Raw genomic sequence first — 27226 nt, 5'->3', positions numbered from 1 at the left:
AAGCTGCATGTGTGATTCATTCTGTCCTTGTACAGCGTGCTACTGCGCATGTTGCATGACAGGTGCACACACAAGGCTCCATCTTGGCAACCCCATACCAATGCAATAGTACAGCGAGAATAAAGATTCTGTTAAGGTTATCAAAATTGAAAAAATAAGAAAAACAGACGGGAAACGCCGTCGTTAGGAACGACGATTCGCGCTGACTGAGGGAACGACTAGCAGAATGCGATATAGACGGCGACTGGTCATGAAGGCTCTTTAACGACATATTGCACTGTCAGCGCCACTGGATCGAATCTGTGGAACAACAACCGCTACGACATTAAAATGGTGAGTGAAACCACACGTAATATTTTAAAGAAAGCGCGTTCGGGCGTTTTAAATGTGTATGATGAATGGGGGGGGAGGTGCGACGCGCGTATTTGCTGTCATTCTGTGTTGTATTTCCCCTCATCATCATCATCATCATCCCAACCCCCTCGTCGTCATGGTGGATGCTGTTGCTGTTTCCCCTCTCCATATGCTGCCGTAACCTGCTTTATTTTCTATCACGCCTGAATGTAACTTCTTCAACTTGATGCTCAAAGCATCCACAGGTCGTTGTTATTCCTTTACGTATTTGTGCTTATATTAAAATATAAGCACAATGTGAGATTAAAGTGGTGGGGTTTGCCTATGGATATCATCTGTCAGGCTAAAATTATGTAATATGGGCCTAATTATGATTTTATTTTTTATTACTGAAAAATGATAACCTTAAGCTTAAGTTAAGCTTAACGTGTATAATGAATGTGTGTGTGTGTTTATTTAAGAGGGCAATTGTATTTCTATGTTTTTTTTTTTTTTTTGTAATTGTATTTAATATGCATATAATTGTTTTTTTTTTACTATTATATTACCATTGTATTATAAGTATTATTAAATACATATTATAAAATATATTTACATTTTATTGTTTAATAAAAAATTAATTATTGACCCATTTGTATTTACATAAATATTTATATTTATATACTGTCAAACCAAAATGTATTCAGACACCTTGAACATTTCATTCATTAATACAGTTTATTCACTATAGTGCAAAAAAAATGGTAATAAAATATGACAAGATCTCAGAGTTAAACTGTGTAAGAAAAAATTAATCTTAATTATGTCAGATAACACTTAAGCAAAACATGGTCAGGTCAAAGTGTCTGAATAATTTTTGGTTCCAAATTTTTATCAGTTTTACTTGTATGAAGAATATTTGGGTATAATATTTACTTTATTTTGCTATCGTTACTTACATAAATGAACTATAGTTTCCTGCACCCACTAGTAAAAATCAAAAATATCAATCAATATAAAAAATTTCTGAATAATTTTTGGTTTATGGAACCTTCATAACAATGATCAGCAGTTGGATTATACTTGTTCTGATTCTGTCATATTATGTGTGAGGTACAGCAGGCATAAATTAATATATTAAACATAATTAAATATATTTTTCACCTCAGTTACCTCTAATACATCATTTCTAGACGTTATCTGCTTTTCCTTAGGTTACTATACAGATAGAGATCATGATATGAAAAATGAGCATCACATAAGTGGAACAGAGTGAAATCTTTTAGCTGTGAATGAAACAGTCAGACTTAATAAGGGTACACGGCCAAAAAATGAGGGGTGTTTCAATTGAATAAGGGTCAAGTTTACTTAGATTTAGTCTGTTGTGGAAATAAAGCAAAACCATGTCTCTCTTTCCCTTAAATTGACTCCCATAGTAAAACATTATAATCCACTACTTGAATTTCTATACTTCATATGTAGACCTGCGGTCAGTGTTTGTGTGTGTCTTTCCAAGGAGGAACATTAAACTCAAATTGCCATGACTGCTGAATCAGGGAAAAGAAAGGGAATGAGAGCGAGAAAGAGATTGAGAGATCTGGAGAGATGTGAAAGAGAAACACAAGCATCTGGTGATAATAATAGTGATGGAATGAGTGAGAGATTGGAGGAGTGTGCATGAACACTGGCCGGTTTCATTTAAGATGATGATCAATGCACTGGCGTAGAATCAGGCCTCCAGAGGTGGAGGGTGGAAGAGTCTAGACAGGGGAGTTTTCTGGCAGCCTTCCTCAGAGGGGAATTCCTCATGCTGATTTTTCCAGTTGCTTCCTCTCCTCTACATTTGGACATCATCGATGGTTGTGTTGTACAGCAGGACTGTACATGTGTACATTGTCAAATAGATCAGTGTTTGGCATATTTCAAACTACTGACATGTAGGCCTTACTACTAGGCATGCTAACCGTGTCTTCGCCAAGTTATTTCCAAAAGTACATTTTAAATTCACTAATCCTGGTAATTTTCGTATGATGTACATGCAAGTATACCAAGAACGGTTGTGTATCAGTAAAGCACTGTTTACATGGGGCAAAATTATTAGTTTTGATAATAAATTCATTAATTGTCCTATATAATTTGTGGAAACACTGTAGAAACACATTGTTAGACCACCCACAGTGACAGACACCCATAACCATTTTTAAAGCGGTCACGGATACAACAGAACCACATTTCCTGAGCCAACAGGCCATCAGTCTCAAAGACAGCCTGTGTGTCCTCTGAGAGAGGACATTGTTATCCATTGATAGTCTGGGAATTTTAGTGCTCAGTGGCTTTGAACAAAGACTATAATATCAGAATATTTTTTCTAACTGTAAAATAATGACATTGTGCAAATGCGTTGTTCTCATCAATGCCTACTGACCATGATACAGTATGCAGTTTAAAAATAACATCAGTATAATAATATACTATACTAGAGATGCACTGATACTAAATTTCTCTGCCGATACCGATAGCCAATTATTCAGAATGATATCGGCCGATACCAATAGTTTGGTTTTTCTTAAGGAAAAAAAAAGCTCTCCCAAATAATGTTGCAAACTGTACAGGGAACCCTCTCATTTGGTACACTACAATATTAGAGGTTACAATTAACAACAGAGGTATTATATTCAGCTGCTGTTTATTTTCAGATATAATAATTACACTCAAATAAAAACTGAAATTTTTGTATAAAACTTAGTATGACATAAGCTAGTTTTCATAAGCACTTATCTTCATGGCAAATTTACACAAACATATAATTAACAGTAAATAAGCTCCTCTCTAGTGTTTTTTTTTTAATATAGATAGCTAAGGAACTGTGAACATTGGAAAACATTCCTGAGGTAAATGTGACATGATGTGACATATTGTTCACAAGCTGTTTTACTGACGTCTTTCCGCGGCTGAAACACAAATGAAGTGATTACATGAGACATGATACATTCCGGTAAGTTGTACTATATCTTTTAACATACCTTTGCATGTTTTTTCGAGATATAACTTCTATTGAAGAGGAAGAAAAGACTCGCGCTCCGCACTGCCGCCTGCACTGAGGCATTACAGCGACCTGACACGTCACATTTAAGAGCGTCAAAACGCCATTTATTGTTTGAATTTCATGAGAAAATGGACAGAATTTAAAAACTTTAGCTTTATTCATATCAAAAGTAACAAAGAACAAAGCTTTTTGCGATTATTGGATGGGAGGCGCTGCAAATAATATTTGATATAGCAAAAAAAAAAACAAAAAAAAAAAAAACGCAGACCTGGCAACCCTGTCTTGAACTACGGGTGATTCATAGGGTCAAAAAGAGCCTGCTTTAATGTCACTATGCATTAAAATTCAACATGAGTGATTTTCTTCACACATAGTATGTATGAGTTGCAGTCACGTTTTCCCGCACCCTTTTGATTGACAGGACATAATCGGCCTTGATCATCGGCTGTTTTTAAACAATCGGTCGATGGCCGATAGTGATAATAATAGCTTTTATCGGCCGATACCGATTGTTAGCCGATACATCGGTGCATCTCTATACTATACTGTATGTACTTGTGATTTGGTTAATGTAACCTTAATGTATGTGTTGTTTCTCTTCCAGGCTAAGTTGAGTTGCTGTAACATGAAGACTCTAAAGATGATTTTCTTGTTGCTTATCATCTGTCTCTGGATGGAAGGAGGATTCACCAAAGAAAAATCTGCTAAGAAAGGGAAGAAGAAAGGAAAACAGGTTTACTGTCCTTCGTAAGTGTATTTGTATTCAGCATTTGGTGGCCCTTTTTTCATTAAACATTGCTTCTGTATTGTGCTATTCATTATGTTAACTTTCTGACTATTCAACAGGGAACTATTTGCTCTTATGTTGTGTGTGTATTTTACACTGTGGCAAATGAAATAACTCGCATCAGAGTCATAATGGTTGTATGTAACCATGCATAATGACTTTGATTTGGTAATGCTGTCCTTCACAGAAACAGATGACTGAATTTTTGAACATGAGCATGACTAAATATACTTTTGTTGTTGCTGTTAATGACTGCACCCTAACACTTCTTGTCTTTGGTCCCTTCAGGCAGCTGTCATCAGAGGACCTGGCACGGGTTCCAGCAAACTCCACCAGCAACATCCTTAATAGACTTTTGGTCACCTATGACCCAAGAATCCGACCCAACTTCAAAGGTCAGTACTTCACCTACCCTTGCAGTGCTATAATATATACATATACATATATATATATATATATATATATATATATATATATACTCTCACAGTCACTTTATTAGTTACACCTGTTCAATTGCTTGTTAACACAAATATCTAATCAGCCAATCACATGGCGAAAACTCAGTGCATTTATGCATGTAGACATGGTCAAGGCGATCTGCTAAAGTTCAAACTGGGCATCAGAACGGGGAAGAAAGGTAATTGGCATGGTTTTTGGAGGCAGACAGGCTGGTCTGAGTATTTGCTGATATACTGGGATTTTCACACAAAACCATCTCTAGGGTTTACAGAGAATGGTCTGAAGAATAGAAAATATTCAGCGAGTGGCAGTTATGAGGGTGAAAATGCCTTGTTGATTCCAGAGGTCAGAAGAGAGTAGCCGGACTGGTTCAAGCTGATAAAAATGCAACAGTAACTCAGATAACCACTCGTTACAACCGAGGTCTGCAGAAGAGCATCTATGAATGCACAAGAAGTCGGACCTTGAAGCAGATGGGCTACAGCAGCAGAAGACCACATCGGTGCCACTCCTGTCAGCTAAGAACAGCAAACTGAAATCGGCTCCCCAATATTGCACAATAGAAGATTGGAAAAATGTTGCCTGGTTTGATGAGTCTCGATATTTGCTGCGACATTAAGATGGTAGGTTCAGAATTTGGCGTAAACACCATGAAAGCATGGATCTGTTCTTCTTTGAATCTATGGTTCAGGCTGCTGGTGGTGTAATGGTGTTGGGGATTTTTTCCTGGCATACTTTAGGCCCCTTAGTACCAATTGAGCATTGTTTAAACGCCACAGCCTACCTCAGTATTGTTGCTGACCATGTCTATTCTTTTATGACCACAGTGTACCCATCTTCTGATAGCAACTTCCAGCAGGATAACGCATCAAGTCACAAAGCTCAAATCATCTCAAACTGGTTTCTTGAACACGACAATGAGTTCACTTCACTGAAATTGCCTCCACATTCACCAGATCTCAATCCAATAGAGCACCTTTGGGATGTGGTGGAATGGAAGATTCGCATTATGGATGTGTAGCCGACAAATCTGCAGGAACTGCGTGATGCTATCATGTCAATATGGACCAAAATCTCTGAGGAATATTTCCAGCACCTCATTGAATCTATGCAACGAAGAATTAAGGCAGTTCTGAAGGCAAAAGCTGTTCCAATCTGCTACTAGCAAGGTGTACCTAATAAATATACATGATTATTAACAAGACGTTATCTTGATTATCCCAACTATCTGTCTATCTAGCAACTCCCCAGAAGCCACCCAAAACACCCTAGCCACCACTCATAACCCCCTAGCAGCCGCCTAGAAACCCTATAGCAACCACCTAGAACCCCAGAACAACTGCCTAGCTACCACCCAGAGCTCTAGCAGCCAACTAGAAACCACTTACCAGTTACCTAGCAACCACTCAGAACACCCTAGAAAGCAGCCACCAAGAAACAACCAGAACACCTCAGCAACTGTCTAGCAACCACACAGAGCAATCAAGCAATCACCTAGATCCCCCTAGCAACTGCCTAGCAACCACTCAGAACCATCCTAGAAACAGCCTAGCAACCACTCAGAATACCGTCCTAGGAACTGCTTACCAATAACCCAGAACATCTCAGGATCAGTCTAGGCACAACCCACAACCACCTAGCCATCAAAAAATAGTCATTAAGTGCCTAAAAACAGCCTAACAATAATTATTAACAAGAGGTTGTCACGTCTATCTGTCTATCTAGCAACACCCCAGAAGCCACCCAACTGCCTAGCAACCATTCAGAATGCCCTAGCAACTACCTACCAATGCCTTACGACCATCAAGAACCCCATAACAACTGCCTAGCAACCACTCAAAACATCCTACCAACGTACTGACCCAGATCACCTCAGCAACAGTCTAGAAACAACCCAGAATCCCCTGCCTAGCAACCACACAGAACACTCTAGCATCCACGTGACTTTCAGACTTAAAAATCTCTCTTCAAACTGTATTCAAACAACACAAGAATCACAACCCTCTAACTTCAAATATCTTTCAATTTTTAGACAAGGCTTTGTCAAGACAACATTCAGAGTTTGTTCCTTTGCTAGTATAAATATATTCTTCTGTTGGTACTGTTTACTGATATTTTTCCTTTTCTTGTTCACTTCTTAGTTTTGCCCTCCTGTAAATAAATATATTATGTATACAGTAATTATTAAATGACAAATCATGTTTTATTGCATGTATATGCATTGTGGCAGATACGTAATTTTAGGTTATGCTACTGTTGGCAGCCGTTCCAGATATAATGAAGTAAGTTGTAAAGAGTGAGAACCTCTGTAGCCTTCTGCTCTCTGGCATTCAGTGTAAACGTGGGCCTTGATGTGGTCTGAGTGTTAAGAGCTCACTGTATGATTCAGTGTTATTAGTCTCTATGGCCAGCCAGCTGCTCTTCATATCTGAGCAAGATGAAAGCTCCTGGCAGTCATTAAAGTCAACATAATAATCTTGGGAATAGAAATAGCAGTTGGAGTAGTTGGAGCATTTTCCTATAATGCCATGCTTTCCATGTAGTATATATAAAGTGCAAACATATGTTTCATGGTATAAACCAAATAGTTAACGTTACCCATAATAGTCTGTGAGAAAGTGCACTGCTAAAAATTTTACAATGACTTTTGGGGCGTCTTGTTTGATAGATGTGATTGATGTGCTGAGATGTGAAATTTGTTTTTTTGATTGTTTTTAGGTATTCCTGTTGAAGATCGTGTGAACATTTTCATCAACAGCTTTGGGTCCATCCAAGAGACCACTATGGTATCACTTTCATACACATACACACGTTCATTACTCCAGTCTTCAGTGTCACATGATCCTTCAGAAGTCATTCTAATATGCTGATTTGCTGCTCAAGAAACATTTATTATTATCACAGTTGAAAACAGTTACGTTGCTTAATAGTTTTGTTAACTGTGATACATTTAACAATTTAACAGGATTCTTTGATAAACAGAAAGTTCAAAAGAACAGCATTTTTAAAAGCGAAATGAAAGTCTTTTCATCACTTTTGATCAATTTAATGCATCCTTGCTAAACAAAAGTATCTAAAAAATCATATTGATCTTCTGAACGGTAGTCTATATAATTATTTAGATATTTTCTCAACGTTTGCCTTTTTAAAACAGAATTATTTACACTGTAATGCAATAAAATCATGGTCAGGGCAAGTCCTTACCTATCAGTCAGTTTCTTTGTAAAGTTACTGTACAACAAATATGTGGCCTGAATATCGATATGTTCATCAAAAGAAATCAGTTAAAAAAGTGGCATTTGTATGGAAGCTTTTTTCCACCACTAAATAAAAAATAATAAAGGTGAGACTTTTTATCTCACAATTCTGACTTCTTTTCTAAGAATTGCGAGATATAAACTCGCAATTGCGAGAAATAAAGTAGAATTGTGTGATATAAACTCACAATTGACCCTTTGCAAAGACCCGCCCCCCTTAGTTACTGTTGTTTTGTCCGACAAGCCATGGCGCTGTCACACCACACAGAGTGAAAAATACATCGCGGAGCAAAGAGGACACTGACAACACGCCGACAGACAAGACAGAGCAGGTTACTTATGATATTAAACAAAGTCCCAGCTTTCAAATTGTGTAATTTTTTAAGAAATCTGAACAATAAAAACCGTTTTGTGGCTCTTTAATGTGTCGTGACAGATCGTTGTAGTGCCTCAGATCAAGCGGCTCATGAACCGATCATCTCTTCCTACTAGCTAGTTTATAGCATCAAATAAACATGAATGAACATGAGAAGGAATGTTGTTTCAAATGCGGAAAGACATCTGTACACACCATTTTTCAAGTTTCAAGTCCACCGAGGTTAATCTTCTAACTCCTGACTGCTTTGTCGGACAAAATGGCGGATTCTGCGTTATGATTGGTTAGATCGCTTGTCAATCAAACCCCCGGCGAAGGGTTAATTGTGAGTTATATAGTCAGAACTGCGTGATATAAACTCGCTATTGCGAGTTATAAAGTCAGAATTGCATGATATAAACTCGCAATTGCGAGTTATAAAGTCAGAACTGTGTGATATAAACTCGCAATTGTGAGTTATAAAGTCAGAATTGAATTAAAAAGTTGCAATTATACCTTTTTCTATTTTTTATTCAGTGGGGGAAACAAGCTTCCATAAATTTGTCATATAAATTATTCACAATTTTTGGTTACACAATGGCTGTGTCTGAAATCGCATAGTCTCTAGAGTAGGTATTTATTTTGAAAAAGTAATTACTTCACAACCATTAAAAAAGTGTGTTCTATATAGTATAAATGTAATCTGGACATACTACATTTGCCATGTTGCCCTTACCACGTGATATACCAGCGTCAGTTGCGTCACGTCCTTGAAAGGGACTTTGGTCGCATCACTGCCACTCACAAATCCTCTCCCGTGGCTGGATGACCTTCTGGTGAGATTCTGAAGTGTGGATTCGATGGACACTTTACTATCCCATCATGGTAAAGTGTCCCTTGAATGCACTCTTCAGAATATTGCCAGAAGGTCATCTAGGTGCTTTTTGCCTTTTATGAGTACAGTGAATTCAGACATACTTCTTTTGTCACAAACTGTTTTTCGCCTACTATATAGTAGGCATGTATGCGATTTCAGATGCAGCCAACCTTTTGAAGTATTCTAGTCCAACAAAACTTTTGACCATATTGAGTCATATATTTTCTTCAGTTTTATTCTGCTGTTTTCTTTTCTCAATTTCACTATTTTTTAGTTTTCAGATTTTTTAAATGTCATTTATGTTGAAATCAATGATTACATCAAAAGAACACAGACATGTCTCAAACACTTTGTACAACAACAAAAACAATATAAATAAAAAAAGTCTAGTTTTAAAAATGTCAGGGGCAAGTCCTACCAGACAGATGACTGGATTCATGACTCTGTGCTTTATTTTGGGCTTACCGTGTTTACTTAACACTCTACCAGGGTAAAAAAATCAGCTCCAGACCCCACAATCTTACGTCTGGCTCCTTATGAGCAGTGACACCCATAAACAACCCATCATGCCAGAGTGTCTCAGATCACCTCTACTGAAAATATTTCCCCTGGAAAGACATCAGAGGGCTGTGTTTTCTGCCCAACACTGCATGGTGTCATAGGTTGAATATAGTTTGCAGTCAGTTCTACTGGAGTATTGCGTGACACCAGGCATTGGAAATGAGGTCCCACTTTGTTGTTGCATCATTCTGCTGTGGTTAACCTTAATATGCACAGGTGGCATAAGACAGAAATACAAAAAGGCTATTCATAACCTCTCCAGAGACCTGACTAGTAAGAAGCAGGCCACTTTGCCTACCACAGCTTATTTAGCACTTTATTAACATTTGGACAAGTCCAACAAAACACCACTTGTAAATATGACACAATGCCATTCAATGCTGTGTGTAATACATCCTGAATGTTTCTGGTCAGAGCAGTGAACGAAAAACAGGACATACCAAGATGTGAATCATACACACAGGGACAACGCACCCACACTTAGAAACCAAATTCACTTGACTCAGTAGTGCAGCTGGAGTGTGCCCATTTTATTTGGCATGTCATCTGTCTTCACAGTATCAGCGCTAGCAAAACAAGCTCCACTAGAAAATGCCACTTCAAAGCCTTTTGCTCACGCAAGCCGACAGAGAAGCTGGGGCCAATCTGACTTAACGAACCCTGTGTTTTCCCCAGCGTAGGTGCTCACATACAGCGTGAGCCCTCATTGCTGCACCCGTCGCATGCCTCTGGTGTTTGCGATACTTGGAAATGTAAATACGAGCGGCTCTGAGCACTGCAGCTGCATGACTTCAATACCAGCCATTATTGGAGCCTAGATACTTCAGAGACAAGCATTTTTTAAAACATCACACAGAGGTCGTGAGAAATGCTGGTTGCCATGCCGATGCCTAAGACACCTGGGCTCCTCTGTCACCCTTAGGACTAATGTGCTGTTTTTGTGTCCAATTCAAGGCTTCTCACAGTTCCTGTCACCTAACACAAAGACAGGTGTCAGCCCTCCTAACTAGCGCCCACCCAACCAAATCTAGTTTTCGGTGTCACAAAATAGTTGGTTTGATTCAGTTCAACAGATTTCTGAAAACTTTAATGGACATTTTGGCCTGTATTTTTTTATAGGACTACCGTGTCAACATCTTCTTGAGACAGCGCTGGAACGACCCCAGACTCCGGCTTCCTCAGGACTTCAAGTCAGACTCGCTCACCGTTGACCCGAAGATGTTCAAATGCCTCTGGAAACCCGATCTTTTCTTTGCCAATGAAAAGAGTGCTAACTTTCATGACGTTACTCAGGAGAACATCCTGCTCTTTATCTTCAGAAACGGAGACGTACTCATCAGCATGAGGTGAAGTTTAATGCTCTCTTCCTGCAAAGCACCCAACCTCTGTCTTTGCGGATGATGACAAATGTGGTCTACTTGCTGGTAACACCTACTCACATTATTTACCACAGCAATCAAAACAAAGCAAACAAAAGAGTTTATCAGATGTCAAGGCCTTTTAAAGTGGAACAAATTACCATTCGAGAAGGTGTTGAAATTAATGTGTCAGCCATTCATGGAAGCCTGTTTCCGAGAAATAATATATAAACCACCAAGGCTGCATTTATTTGATTAAAATACAGTAAAAATAGTAATATTTATGAAATATTATTGCACTTTCTATTTGAATATATTTTAATACATGTTTGTAATTTATTCCAATGTTGGAAAAGCTGTATTTTTAGCATCACATGATCCTTCAGAAATCATTCTGATATGCTAATTTGTTGCTCAAGAAACATTTATTTTTTATTATCACAGTTGAAAACAATCATATTGCTTAATATTTATGTGAAAACTGAGATGTCTGTGTATGGAACCTGCCTGTCAGTGTATGTTTTTACATACGCTCGCGCTCCCTGTTCTCGCAGACATCATACATCATCAGCGCGTTTCATGCTATGCAGAGTTTATGTAGACAGATGTCAGTCACAGAGCACTGCAAACAAACAGCAGCACCTTTTACAGTTCCTACCGAATTAAAACAACGTGCTTATGCTGCGTTCATGCCATAACTATTAAATCCGATAGCTCAGTGAGGCCTCTATAGACAGCAATGCCACTGAAAATCTCAAGATCCATAAAGGTACTAAAACATATTTTAAAACAGTTCATGTGAGTTCAGTGGTTCTACCTTAATATTATAAAGCGACGAGAATACTTTTTGTGCACCAAAAAAACAAAATAACAACTTTTCAACAATATCTCTTGATGGCCGATTTCAAAACACTGCTTCATGAAGCTTCTGAGCTTATGAATTTTTTGTTTCGAATCAGTGATTCGGATCTCCTATCAAACGGCTAAACTGCTGAAATCACGTGACTTTGGCGCTCCGATTCACTGATTCGATTTGTAAAGCTCCGAAGCAGTGTTTTGAAATCGGCCATTATGAGATATTGTTGAAAAGTCATTATTTTGTTTTTTTGGTGAACAAAAAGTATTCTCATTGCTTTATAATATTAAGGTAGAACCACTGAACTCACATGGACTGTTTTAAGTATGTTTTTAGTACCTTTATGGACCTTGAGAGTTTGAATGGCTTTGCTCTCAATAGAGGCCTCACTCAGCCATCAGAGTTAATCAAAATATCTTAATTTGTGTTCCGAAGATAAACAGGTGTAGAACGACATGAGGGTGAGTAATAAATGACGTTATTTTAATTTTTGGGTGAACTAACCCTTTAAGTACTGATGCAACTAAAACAAGTAAAATAAGTGTCTTAAAAAGTATATAAAATCAAAGTAACCTAAAATACATGTTTGAATGACAGGGAACATAGTGACTGAACCCTCCTCTGAGCTCTTCTTAATGCTTTTAATAAACCTCAGGGGACTTAAAGTGATCTGAGAATTGGAGATTCGATACATCTGTTGACCCTAGAATTTCACCTCACCACTGACACCTAAATTACAGCTCCTGCTATTTGATCCCATGTGAAAGTTCAGTCCTTTAGCAGTGGTGGACACCTCTTGTCATTATCTTTCCATGGCTTTATCTACAGGTGCCGCTGAGTGAATGAAGCTCTCAGTGTCTTCTAGCAGTCAGTGACCACACCTGCTGTAGATCTGTCCACAGAGTGCTGTGTTATATAAACCTTGCGCTGTGAAAATATTATTCTGCTCTTTTTTTTTTTAATTTAGTAAAGGTTTATAAACATGGATAGAATTAAACAAACAGTTATTTATAAAGGTAAACAATACCACAGGCCGTTATGCTTTAAACAAATGCGAGTTGTTACTGTGGTCACCGTGCCAGCCGTGCATTGGACATGGTCCAGTTTAGGGTAAAGATAAAATCTAAACACTGGCACAGAGCCATTTCAGTCTGGATGGGAAGAGTGTTTAAGAGCATCACATTTTGTTCTGTTATGTCTGAGGCGAATGTATTTCCATAGTGTTTTTCCATGCCACCCGGATCACAGCATGAGCTGGGTGGTCTTCCGTGAGCCCTTTCTCAATTTTGGCATTGGCCCAGGATGCCTTGCTCTGTATCTGGGTATGTGTGTGGCAAGGGATTACTGTCTTAATAAGAGTCTTTCAAAAAGAAACAAGAGTGTTTATTTCATATTATACCTCCCTGAAACTAATTCTGCCTTTACTCGTCCATCGACCTTCAACTTCCTCCATGCATATACATTAGTTATTTTTGTCTTTCTTATCTTTTTTTCTCAGTGAAACTGACACACCTGTTAGGGATAAGGACCTTTGCTCCCATAACCTCTTCATTCCAAACATCCAGTATACTTGGAGAAAAATAATTTGATATTTTTATTTTGGAACATTCTAACTGGCCATTTATGCAAAGATTTATTTATTTATTTATTTATTTATTTTAGGTCAGCTTAAAAATAATTTCAGAAATGTCAATATTAGAATATAAAATATAAATTTATAAAACAAGTACATATAAAATAATTAAATTCCAAACACATGCCATTTCATATATATATTTCTTTATGCCAGAATAATATAAAATGGTTTTATATGCTTAAAAAAAAACAAAAAAACTTTTTGCTACTTAATACATAGCAATTTTATTTTTCGCAACTAAATATTGTTTGGAGCAGGATAATATTTTTCACACAATGGCCTGGTTCCACAAACAGGGCTTAGATTAAAGGGATAGTTCACCCAAAAATGAAAATTTGATGTTTATCTGCTTACCCCCAGGGCATCCAAGATGTAGGTGACTTTGTTTCTTCAGTAGAACACAAATGATGATTTTTAACTCCAACCGTGATCAATTTTAGAATATATTAAATGCTGGATGGCTTGTGTTGATAAATGGCATGCAATTAATTTTAAAACGTATTATATGATGGAGAAAATTCTGTATTACTGTTACTAAAAATAAAGCTGCATCTGATTATGCTATGTTAGCTACTTGACAAAATAGTGTTTTTCTCTGAGGCATGGTAAAGCATGGTAAAATCAAGAAAATTTTATTTAAACATTAAGACTAAATGTGTTGAGCTATATAACAATAATTAGTTTTCTGTCTATAAATATATCAAAACAGTTGTTCCCTTGTCTATTAAAACGTGTCATATATTAAAGCGTCTTTGGTGTTTCCATGGTTTCCACAAAATAAAACCGGAAACTGAGGGTAACGCGGGTATGACGCAATTGACAGGTGACTCCTCACACGTCCCGGAGCCTTGGTTAAAATTGCAATTTTCTCACGATTTACAAATAGTTGGAAACATTTGGGATATTGTAAGTACTCAAGTGAACAAAATATATAACACTTGCCTAGTGGTTTTTGGATATTTTACTGCAAAATTCTTACATATTGCACCTTTAAGTCAGGATTAGGCCTTAGTTCAGTTAGGACATTTAAGCAGCTTTTATAAATGTGCCTTAGAAGAAAACAGTACTGATGTGCATCTTGAGACAAAACATTGGCACGGACATATTTTAAGATATGTCAGAGCAAGTTTCTTTCAGTTAAAACAGCTCAAACATGCATTTTAGTCTAGGACTACCTTAAACCTTGTCTGTGAAACCAGGGGTAAGTTTATTTTCAAGTGGAATCTTTATTTTGTATCTATCTTTTACCGTCTAACCCCATCTTACATCTTAACCCTTGTCTGTCTTTCTCTCAGATAATTTGTATAATGCACCATAAAGATACATCTTAAACAAAAACAGATATTAGAGGGAAACGTTCATTCTCTCTAACCTTTCCCAGGCCTTCACAAAAATATCTTGGCACAGTGCTTCAGTTGCACTCAAGTGCTGTGTGGCCTTGCTGGTGTAAAAAGCAGCTCTTTGCTGCATCTGAGACTGTGCTTGTCAGATTAAGAGAGAAAACCAAAAAGCTTTCATGTGTTAATGGTATTTTAAATAAATATGCCTTGGTGTGCATGCTGTGCACAAAAAAGGGAACTGCATGAAGAATTTATTCCACTGTTGGGAAAGACAGCATGTCTGTGGCATCTATGAAATCGGTTCAGTTTGGATTGACTTTCAAATGATGCAGTCTAGTGATAAAATAATCTTAGCAAAAAATATTTGAATATACTCATATAAGTGAACAATTCAGCATGAAACTTTAAATGCAGTCAGTGGAATCTGATATTTTTTTCTAATTTAATCCTTATTTAATGTACATGGTTTTGAAATTAAACTTTTATCAAGTTCAAATGGGTATGATGTTTAGGTGTCCACAGTTGGTCAAAAAATAAATAAATAAAATGCCTCATTCCAAATTATAACCCTGATTCAAACTGACTAAGCTGCTGCATGATTCATTGTCTCAAATTTATTGTCTCTCTTTTCAGGTTGTCTGTTACCCTCTCTTGTCCTCTGGACCTGACTCTCTTTCCCATGGACACCCAGCGATGCAAAATGCAGCTTGAGAGCTGTATGTGAATATGAATAACTTCATTCATAAGTATTTATAAGAAAATAATACAAGAAAAAAAAATCAGAGTTCCCACAGTCATAAGAAAAACTTGGAAATATGAAGGAATATAAGTTTTTAGTAGACCTAAAAAGGTCAAGAAAATTATAATATCTTAAGAAGACATGGAAAATGTAAAGCATTCATAGTACAGGTGCTGGTCATATAATTAGAATATCATCAAAAAGTTGATTTATTTCACTAATTCCATTCAAAAAGTGAAACTTGTATATTATATTCATTCATTACACACAGACTGATATATTTCAAATGTTTATTTCTTTTAATTTTGATGATTTATAACTGACAACTAAGGAAAATCCCAAATTCAGTATCTCAGAAAATTAGAATATTGTGAAAAGGTTCAATATTGAAGACACCTGGTGCCACACTCTAATCAGCTAATTAACTCAAAACACCTGCAAAGGCCTTTAAATGGTCTCTCAGTCTAGTTCTGTAGGCTACACAATCATGGGGAAGACTGCTGACTTGACAGTTGTCCAAAAGACGACCATTGACACCTTGCACAAGGAGGGCAAGACACAAAAGGTCATTGCAAAAGAGGCTGGCTGTTCATAGAGCTCTGTGTCCAAGCACATTAATAGAGAGGCGAAGGGAAGGAAAAGATGTGGTAGAAAAAAGTGTACAAGCAATAGGGATAACCGCACCCTGGAGAGGATTGTGAAACAAAACCCATTCAAAAATGTGGGGGAGATTCACAAAGAGTGGACTGCAGCTGGAGTCAGTGCTTCAAGAACCACTACGCACAGACGTATGCAAGACATGAGTTTCAGCTGTCGCATTCCTTGTGTCAAGCCACTCTTGAACAACAGACAGCGTCAGAAGCGTCTCGCCTGGGCTAAAGACAAAAAGGACTGGACTGCTGCTGAGTGGTCCAAAGTTATGTTCTCTGATGAAAGTAAATTTTGCATTTCCTTTGGAAATCAGGGTCCCAGAGTCTGGAGGAAGAGAGGAGAGGCACACAATCCACATTGCTTGAGGTCCAGTGTAAAGTTTCCACGGTTTGGGGTGCCATGTCATCTGCTGGTGTTGGTCCACTGTGTTTTTCCTTAGGGGATTTTCCTTAGTTGTCAGTTATAATCATCAAAATTAAAAGAAATAAACATTTGAAATATATCAGTCTGTGTGTAATGAATGAATATAATATACAAGTTTCACTTTTTGAATGGAATTAGTGAAATAAATCAACTTTTTGATGATATTCTAATTGTATGACCAGCACCTGTATATATTGCATGTGATGTCGTACCTTGAAAATGATTTACTCAGGTGCTGTTAAACAGTACAATTCAGCCATAAGGAACAACTGTCTACACTGTAAAAAAGGATTGTTGGTTTAACTTTAAAAAAGTAAGTTACCTGGTTGCCTTAAAATTTTGAGTTCATTGAAATTAAAAATTTGAGTTAATACAATGAAGGCTATTGATTTAATCAACAGAAACTCAAAATATTATGTTATCTGATTCTGAACCACATTAATTATCTAAATTGATTTGACAAAAGAAACAATGTTGTGATAATTTTGTACAGTGTAGCCTATATTTCATTAAAAATGTAATTATATATTTCATTAATATTTATTAATTATATTTAATATGTAATTGGCTAGAAATTGTTTAAATAATAATATAGTAAACTTGAGAACTCAAAAGTCATAAAAAAAAAGTTGATGAAGCTAGTATAACAGGTATTATTGCTATTTGTTGAGTTATTTTTTATTTTAATGTGTGTGTGTGTGTGTGTGTGTGTGTGTGTAGTCGGCTATACCACAGATGACCTGCAGTTCATGTGGCAGTCTGGTGACCCTGTACAGATGGAAGAGATTGCTCTGCCTCAATTCGATATTAAACAAGAGGACATTGAATATGGCAACTGCACCAAGTACTACGCAGGGACAGGTAAAAGCTTTTCACTTTCCATGAATGGCACTAAATGTGCGCATAAGCTCTCACTCTGGTCTAGTTGAAAAATAAGATTCCACAATAAATGTACCGCTTGTCTATTTAAAGCAACCTTTTGAACTGTTGTATGATAGGCTACTACACGTGTGTGGAGGTGATTTTTACTCTGAGGAGGCAGGTGGGCTTCTACATGATGGGTGTGTATGCGCCTACCCTGCTTATCGTCGTCCTCTCCTGGCTCTCCTTTTGGATCAACCCTGACGCCAGCGCTGCCCGTGTGCCTCTGGGTACTTTTTCCAATCATCAGTCCTGCCACAAGCATCAGCACCTCATCTCATGTCTCTGTGGAGTCCTGTATTCCCATAACCAACCCCATCTTTTACATTTTTTATTCCCCATTTTCACCAATATAACATCCACCAATGAATCTTTTCAATGCCACTGATTTCAGTACAGGAGGTTTAGGGTGATTATTTTTATCCCCTACAGTACTGTAGCTTCTTTTCATCAATTGCTTACCTACAGGCATCTCCATGGAAATGTAATGCATGTCCAGGATATTTCCATCTGCCTCAGCTGCAGCCCACAGGCGTTATTTCGCAATCGGAATCGGTGGGGTCAGTGAGAGAAGATTATCTGAGATGCGATGAAGATTACACGAGATTCCGTGAAATGTGACAATTTCTTGTGTTTTCCGGTTATAGCCTGATATTGCTGATAAATGCATGCACTGATTTCATGGAACATGCTTATTCCTTGTGCACTGGGTGCTGTTTCATGGATGGACATTACAAAATGTCTGCAAATCCTCTGCCTCGATTTGGTTAAAATTGGATTTTTCTCTGATTTCATTGGTGATGCCAGTACCATCATCTGTCCACATTGTTGTCCTTGTCACAGTATAACGTGATTACATCAAGTGTCATCTCAAAATGCCACTGTCCGTGGTCTCAAACCCATACCATTTCAGGTCAGTCAATTAATGCAGTTTGTGAGTGTTTGTTTTGTAGGCAATGTGTGTGTGTTTGCATTTATTTTGATTATACACAGGCCTAGATGGAATCTACAGATATTTTGTGGCGAAATCTGTAGAATGAATTTAAATATTTAACTCTTTCCCTGCCATTGATGAAATTTTCCATCATTTATGACACAATGCTTCCCGGTCATTGACGGAATTTTCCGGCAATCTATGTTTTCAGTTATATGTTAGGGGACGCTATTACGCATCTTCGGAAAGAGTACAGAATCTCCGGATCCATAAACAAGCAAAGAAGAAACAGAACAAGCATTGTTTATGTACATGTAAAATAATGCGATCATCAAACGTTAAACATATAAATAAAAACTGTCAAACGTTGATTGAAATATGGACCCAGGAACAGGTATAGGAGTATGAAGCTTTGGGCTGTTGATGGACTCTATGTACTCCATCAATGTTTTAAGATCATCGTTCTGAATCTGATCCGGGTGTAATCTTTGACCAAAAAATGTTCTCAGCCATTTTTTTTTCTTTAAAATGAAACTTATCCACATCCAAGTGATGATTAAAGAATGCATGAAGCTAGATAATATTTTTTTTTATTTTATTTTTTTTTAAAAGCAGAGGCTCTGTTCTTTTTTTTTTCTTTCTTTTTTTTACTTATACTACGGGGCTGTTGAATGCATGAATCTGATTGGTCAACCAACGTTCTAAGGTGTGCAATTATTTTCAAGGAAACGCACGGGTAAAGTAGTTCTAGCAGGTCTTGACCGCATTGCAGTTCCATATCACTTCGCCAAATAATTTCAGTTATCTCAATAGGTCCTTACAGCCTACAACCGCAAATGAAACAAAACGCACAATGACACCGACCAATAAAATAAATATAGTAAACAATAGGATGAAAACGACTAATTATTGTCATGGTTTTTGCGACAAAATTCGTTTTATTGTGTCCTGAAAGCTCTCAAGCACGCTCTCTCTCTCTTTCGAACGTACACACGTACTGTATCGTACAGACGCGCACACAGAAACGTTTGGTCAGCGCTTTATGGAGTTAACATTGTGCCATAATTAAACAAACAAATCCAGCATTTTGCAAACAAACACAATCTGCTTTGCAAAGGAAAACTCGACTCGCAAACAAACAGAAAGTGATGTGCAAATAAAAAGGTCAGTTTGAGCGAAAATGCAGAGGAGTAACAAATGTATGTATTGTTTTACAAATATAAATAAATGAGCCTACTTCATATTTCACAAATAAATACAAACCATCCTACAAATGGCATATAACCTTTGAACAAATACCAAATCCAAATACCACATGCACTAGATACCATATCTAACACTCATATGTGCTAATTCACATATGTTGCTCTCTCTCTCTCTCTCTCTCTCTCTCTCTCTCTCTCTTTCTCTCTCAACTGCGTTAATAACTGTATCAACAGTCTTCGTTACTAGTTCTGAAATGACGTTTTGGAATTAGCAACGGAGGCTTGGGATGAGATGCGCAATAAATTAGTCCCACACACAAGTGTGTTTTAAGAATAAAAACCTGATAAATGTCTTGAAATACAACATCGGAACAGTGTCTTGAGGTTCAATGGCCCATTGTCAATTATTCCTTAAATTTTCAAATATTCAAATGTTCAAATATTTATATAAAATACTCTGAGGGCCATGGAATTTTTGGGGAAATTATCAAAAATGCTGGCACTGGCTGGTGACTTTTTTTTTTTTTTTTTAAAGTTGGTGGGGAAAGAGTTAATATTTTAATTTGAATAAAATATGAGAAAAAGCTGTAAGATTCAAATATTTATAAATTATTAATAAATAATATAACATTAAAATATTTAATAAACAAAAACATAGGGGACAGGGATGTGCTTCTGTGCGATTCCATTTATGAGCCTGCTCATAAAATAAAATATTTTAACATAAATATATGCATCTTTAATAAAATAGATAAAAATTTTCTAAGCAAACAAAAGCATTGTATTGGTATAGTTATACCATTGACAAGGTCAGTAAGATTTTCTCTTTTCAGCAAAGATGTATTAAGTTGATCAAAAGTGACAATAAAATCATGTATAATGTTACAGATTATTTATGTTTCAAATAAACGCTGTACTTTTAAACTTTCAATTTATTAAAAAATATGCACCATGGTTTCCACAAAAATATTAAGCAGCACAACTGTTTTTACAATGTTACTGTTTTTACTGTATTTTTGATCAAATAATGCAGCCTTGGTGAGCATAAGAGACTTCTTTCAAAACATTAAAACATCTTACCGACACCAGACTTTTAAAACTGTAATGTATAAACAGAGAAGAAAATGAATGTCAGGATATCATTTATTGACCACTTTGCTGTTTCATATTATGTTGTACAGTCTGTTCTAGTCGGTTATCTTGGGAAACAAATAGAGATCATTGTGTAAGCTCATCTCTCCTCAGATCATTTGATCTAATGACCACTCTCTTTGTCTGCAGGGATACTGTCAGTGCTCTCACTCTCTTCTGAGTGCACTTCTCTGGCCTCTGAACTTCCCAAAGTCTCCTATGTAAAGGCGATTGACATCTGGCTGATTGCTTGCCTGCTCTTTGGCTTCGCCTCTCTGGTCGAATATGCTGTGGTTCAGGTGATGCTTAACAGCCCTAAGCTGCTGGAGGCTGAGAGAGCAAAGATTGCCAGCAAAGAGAAGGCAGAGGGAAAGACCCCTGCCAAGAACACTATCAATGGCATGGGAAGCACCCCTATACACGTCAGTACGCTACAGGTCAGAGACAAACAGCTGACTCTTTTTAAACAAAATGTACTGTATTGCTACCACAATTTCATAATAATAATAATTAAAAGCACCACTGGTAGTGATAATACTGTGATAATACCATAGTTTTTGGTAATATCCATAGTTAATTTTTTTGAACATTAACCATACTCTTAAAGTACCCTTGTTTTACCATCTGATACCAAAATAGCATCATGGTGGTGCCACAGTACTAATATATATATATATATATATATATATATATATTAATATTTATTTATTTATAAAACGGTTAGTTCCTGTCCTTGATTCTAATTGGTCAATAGCTGTGTTTTATTCACGATAAAACACGGCTATGACCGCTTCACTCAACGGTTCTGTGTATCACTACACAACACCCTTAGCAACCACTCTTAGCAACATAAACTGTTTGTTCTCAGTTGATGTTGTTGATTGAAGCTTACTGTATTATGTAGAAGAGTATTGTGAGAAAAAGATCGAGTGAGTGAGTTTATTACCTGCATTTAGTTTTAGCTTTTTCCTTCAGGTCAGTTCTCTATTCACAAAAAAAAATCTGTTTAAATGTCCGATGTATTATCTTGTCCTTTTAGCAGTTAAGGGGTTTTCCCGTGACTGACAGCACTGGTCAAAGCATTTATCAGTTGCATTTTGTTCCGTGTTCACAACAATTCAGTGTAAAAGTCTTCTTACTGACTGACTCACTCATAAAGACAGTCTTTGCCGCCATCTAATGGCGTAATAATGTAACTTCTGTTGCTGTTCACAGTCAGGGACTAATTTTTCCGGTGGAAGGAAGGCTTTAGTGAAAGTTTATTTCATGAAAGTTGCATTGATACATATTTTTGGCTTTAATATTTGTATTGTGTGGTAACCGTTTCATAAAAACAATAAGGTACTCGAGGCTAGTGCTGTATCATGAATAAGTCACAACTGAAGGGGGTTTCTTCGTGTCGTGCCTAACAACGCCCTTAAGCTGTGACTTATTCACGATACAGCCTCTCGTACCTTGCTTACATACACACACACACACACACATATATATATATATATATATATACACAGTATATATATATATATATATATATATACACACAGTATATATTTAACAATTTTTAACAAAGCATTTATATAATTATGCATGCAATTATACATTTAATATATTCAAAAGTTTAAATGAAGTAATACTTATATTCAGAATTTCTTTATTTCGTCTATATTTTAATTCGGCCAAACAGTATAATGTTACAGAAGATTTCTATTTCAAATAAATGCTGTTCTTTTGACCTTTCTGTTCATCAAATAATCCAGCATTAGAGTTTCCACAAAAATATTAAGCAGCACAACCATTTTCAACTTTGATAATATTAAGAAATGTTTCTTGAGCACCAAATCAGTATATTAGAATGATTTCTGAAGGATCATGTGACACTGAAAACTGGAGTAATGATGCTGAAAATTCAGTTTTGCCATCAATAAATTACATTTTAAAATATATTATAATACAGTTATTTGAAGTTGTAATAATATGACTTTTTATTTTTGATCAAATAAATGCATTCTTGGTGAACAAGAGACTTCTTTCAAAAACATTAAAACATCTTACTGACCAGTAACATTTGAACAGTAATGTATATATTAACATTAATATATAAACATATTAATATATAATTAAATATATTAATTATAATATTGTAAATATAATATATTGTTTTATTTTATTTTATTTTAATTATTTAATTTAATTTTATTTAATTTAGATTCTGAAATAAAAACTAGACACATCTGTATTCATTCCAACTGTTTTATTCCATGACAGTATACAGTATATAGAGACACAAGCTAAGCAGCACATGGGGACACACGTTATGTTTAAATGGGTAATTTTACCTTTTTAAAGAGATAATTGTTTAAATTCTGTTTTTATTGTGTTCAGTTGCATTACTGTCCCTGTAGTTATATAATCTAAAATCATGCACTGCTAATGTCAGGTCTGCATGCTAAAGTGTAGGTGGGATAATCACAGTACTTCATGTTCTTCAGAGAACAGACAGCTTTATAGCAACAATTGGAAGAGGAGCTTGAAGGCAAGGGTTGCCTGACAGACAGGAGAAATTGGCTGAATAATGTGGTTTACTGAAGTCTATTATAAGCTTTAAATTGGCCCCAGAGGGAGGCTTAAGGATGCAGTGTGTTTGCAACCACTGTCACACATTTACTCCCAGACTGGGCCTTCGACAGCTACCAGAAGAACATTTGACCTGAAATTAACCCACATGCTCTTTGCACAACCCCTGAAAGTTACTGACCTCCAAGAAAACCTCATTCATTGCTCTGAATTAGAGCTGTTTGGAAGCGTCCCAAGGCTTGTTTTCTGCCACCGATTCTCCAGCCATTTAATGGCTGTTCAGACATGCTGAAAGCTTTTGAGCAGACAATATTTATTAGAAGGATATGAAAGCTCCAATACTGAATTTGACAGACAGTTTCCTAAATCTGTGCACTAGAAAATATATCAAGCTGTTTGAGGATTTAAGTGTTGTGTGCCCAGTGGGAAGTAGTGCGGTCCAGCACTGCATGGCTTCTGCCCCTTTCCACACATCCAGAACAAATACAACAGACAAGTTGGCATTAGACCATCAGACATCACTGATCCAGACATCCCTCTGCTCTGTTAGTCAGAGAGAGAGAGAACCAGACAGTGCAATGTCACATCAGTTCTTAATGCTTGTCTTGTCCTGTTCTATTTTGATGCGAGGTAGGTGTTTCTTCACACCACTTCTTTTCTTCTCCTGTTGTTCCTGCGTGGGAGGGCCATGCTACAGTGACTCGGCCCTGTTAGGGCTTTAGGAAGAGCCCAAAATAATTGCTGTCCTCAAACTCCCCCTCTCCCAGCAGCTCAGAGTAGTTAGGAGAAAGGAAAATGCTAAAAAAAAAAAAAAGAGAGAGATAGAGAGTGTATGTGCCTCTACTTGAGGGACATAATATTGAAGTAAACATTTAATCAGATTTGGTTTGAGTTGTCCATGTCTGATGCCTGAATGAGTATCATAATGCATAAATGATCCACCTGCCAGCTATCATTTGTTCATTTCCAAATCATACAAATTAAAATACCTAAGTGTGAAATTAAAGGGATAGTTCTGTCAAAAATGTCCTGTTATTAATAACACTCATGTCTTTCCGAACCAGTATGATTTTCTTTCTTCAGTCAAGCACGAAACTGCATATATAACCCTAATTCACACTTCGGAAAACGCTAATCTAATAATGAAATCAGTTACTCTTTCAATTAACTCACCAGTATGATTTGTATATTAAATTTTGTAACCATTTTATAATGTGTTTAAGCTTTTTTGAATATTACGTTTTATGCAGTGTATAATATAGCTATTTGTGAATGTAAAAGGTCTGCAAAGTTTTAAAGATCAAAGTGCATGACAAGTTATTGCCTACTAAAAGATAGAATCGATTCTGACCTACCAAAATGAGTTGTCAGCAATTCCAGTCGCACTTCCTGTTACATACCTACATAACAATGTAACAAATTTGCATAATGCCAGCCTATGGTCCGTGTCAACTTTGACCCGCCCTCAAACACTGTAGTTGTAGCTGAGGCCTGGAAGAGTTTGGTTTGTGTTGTCGACATGTCAAAAAACCCCCGCTGTTTTCCAATTTACATGTGTAACAGACGTAGCCGGTAAGAGCTGTGCGTGTAAACCTCACTCCCCTGATCTCAAGAGGCGCTCTAGTGACTGATGCTGGAGACTGTGATCTTTAGCCTCCTTGTTAGAGCGCCCGACTCTCATGCCACGGACCCAGGTTCGAGTCCTGCTTAGAGTGGGAGGTTCGAACAGGAGGGGTTACACATGCACTTCAAAAAGATGAAGAAAAAATCACCACCATAGTTACTGTTTATACCCATGTAAATCTGTTGTAGGAGACCTCCAAAACAAAATTACAAACCTTTAAAATGGCATAATAGGGGCACTTTAATGTACTCTGATTTATTTATTTTACTCCTTTTCTAGATGCTGAATACACATTTCAGCATTGCTGACCATAAATAAATAAGACATGTTTCTTGGAAATGTAGTATAGTATTCTTGGAATAATAATAGCAATAATATAATTTTGCATACTCAACAAAACATTTACAGTATATAATTAATTATGATATATTTTATAAATATTATTCTGGGCACATGTCCAAACCAGTATGATTTTAACTTTTATCAGTGAAACACAAAACTAGATATATTTTGCAGAAAGTCCAAGCTGTTTTGTCTTTACAATGAAAGTGGATGGAAAGTCGTGTTGATGACCAACAGCCTTGTTGGTCACCATTCACTTTCATTGTAGAAAATGGACATTCTTCTAGATAACACCTTTTGTTTTTCATTAAAGAAAGTAAGTCATACAGGTTTGGAACAACATAAAGGTGAGGAAATGAATGGAAATAAGGACAGAATTGCATTTTGGAGTGAACTATCCCTTTAATGTTTCAGGAAAAATCATACCAGATGTTGCTGAGATGTGACGTTTTCTCTTTATTCCTCTTTTTCTCACTCTCTCCCTGTTTATCTCTCTTAGGTGACAGAGACAAGGTGCAAAAAGGTATGCACCTCCAAGTCAGATTTGCGCTCCAATGACTTCAGCATCGTCGGCTCTCTGCCACGGGACTTTGAACTCTCAAACTTTGACTGCTACGGCAAACCCATTGAAGTCGGCACTGCTTTCTGTAAATCTCAAGCCAAAAACAACAAGAAGCCGCCACCTCCTAAACCTGTCATCCCCTCGGCAGCTAAGCGCATAGATCTATATGCCCGCGCGCTCTTCCCTTTCTCCTTCCTTTTCTTTAATGTCATTTACTGGTCTGTGTATTTGTGATTGTGTGAAATTCAACCTGCTTTCATTCAGCTAACTTTTCCCTCCTTCGTATCGTCTCGGCCTGTATAATTTTTGTTTTTTACCTCAGACATCAATCTGAGCAGGTGTGCAGAGCGAAACTATGGGAAGAAACAGTATTGCTAAACAAAAGCAAAATTTTCTATTAGAAAGAGCTAAGGCATTGCTTGAAACGTGTTTGATTTTCAGACTATATTTAATTTATGCACAAAAAAGAGATAAATTATTATCTTGCATGTGGAAATGGAATATATGAATATTAATATATTGTATTTAATATATATATAATATAATTTTTGACCTACAGATCAGCTGTTAAGATTATGCTGAGACATTTGTACTGAAAAACACTGCCATAAGAACTGTCTTTTGATGATGTTCCTATTACAAGCATTCCAAATTACAAGCAACTGTATCAAAAAAACAAACATCTCCTGTGCTTGTGAATCATCCATCAATAAATGGCCCAATGGCTCAGCTGACCTCATGACCTATGACTCATTTTCCTGCTAAATCTTCTCTCAAACTTGTCCTATCTTTAAGTCAACTTATAGAAATTTAGAAAAAAAAAAAATGTTGATTTTTTTTAAGAATGTACCTAAATGAAACCCTCAAAAAATCCTTAATTTCCCTATGTAGTTTTGTTAGATCATGTCTGTAGATGCTTAAAAAAACAGAAAGTTGTGTTATCCTTAAAGGAACCAGCTGCAAAGCTGTTTTTTTAGTTTTTTTTTTTTTTTTAGTTTTTTTTTAGTTTTTTCAACTTAAGTAGTTGTAGTTGTGCCAACTAATTCTTTAAATTTAGACTGGTTGTTCACCCAAAATAACATTTTAAAGTAAATCAACCATCCTCAGCAAGTACATTAAAGGTGCAAAAGGTGATTCTCTACAGAAACATTTTTTGTTATACTGGTTAAAAATATCCTCATATCCTGATAGCAATCACTATGTTAAACGGTCTAAATGTTTTTTTTATAAATATATATCATCTGTGAAAGGGGTA

The 27226-nt window shown here is 36.6% G+C and overlaps 1 protein-coding gene across 3 annotated transcripts; it reads left to right on the top strand.

Moving 5' to 3' along the window:
• The first annotated feature begins 5 nt into the window (after positions 1-5).
• On the top strand, positions 6-26705 carry glrbb (glycine receptor, beta b). 3 transcript variants are annotated; one of them, XM_051860538.1, is made up of 10 exons: positions 13-333; positions 3984-4126; positions 4455-4561; positions 7344-7411; positions 10795-11021; positions 15499-15581; positions 17399-17539; positions 17677-17829; positions 21020-21306; positions 25909-26705. In XM_051860538.1, exons 1-10 carry the CDS (start codon positions 331-333, stop codon positions 26203-26205), a joined length of 1509 nt encoding a protein of 502 aa, XP_051716498.1. In that variant the 5' UTR covers positions 13-330; the 3' UTR covers positions 26206-26705. The 3 variants fall into 3 exon arrangements, 2 of the variants coding, with proteins under 2 accessions (XP_051716498.1, XP_051716499.1); XR_007924904.1 differs by lacking the exon at positions 25909-26705 and having other exon boundaries at positions 6-333; positions 17677-18512; positions 21020-21168; XM_051860539.1 differs by lacking the exons at positions 13-333; positions 3984-4126; positions 4455-4561; positions 7344-7411 and adding an exon at positions 10271-10665.
• The last annotated feature ends 521 nt before the right edge of the window (positions 26706-27226 follow it).

Source organism: Ctenopharyngodon idella, chromosome 14, assembly GCF_019924925.1.
Source record: "Ctenopharyngodon idella isolate HZGC_01 chromosome 14, HZGC01, whole genome shotgun sequence".
Classification (NCBI taxonomy): Eukaryota; Metazoa; Chordata; class Actinopteri; order Cypriniformes; family Xenocyprididae; genus Ctenopharyngodon; species Ctenopharyngodon idella.
Note: the sequence above shows the minus strand (reverse complement) of the source record. Positions and strands in the feature narration are given on the sequence as shown.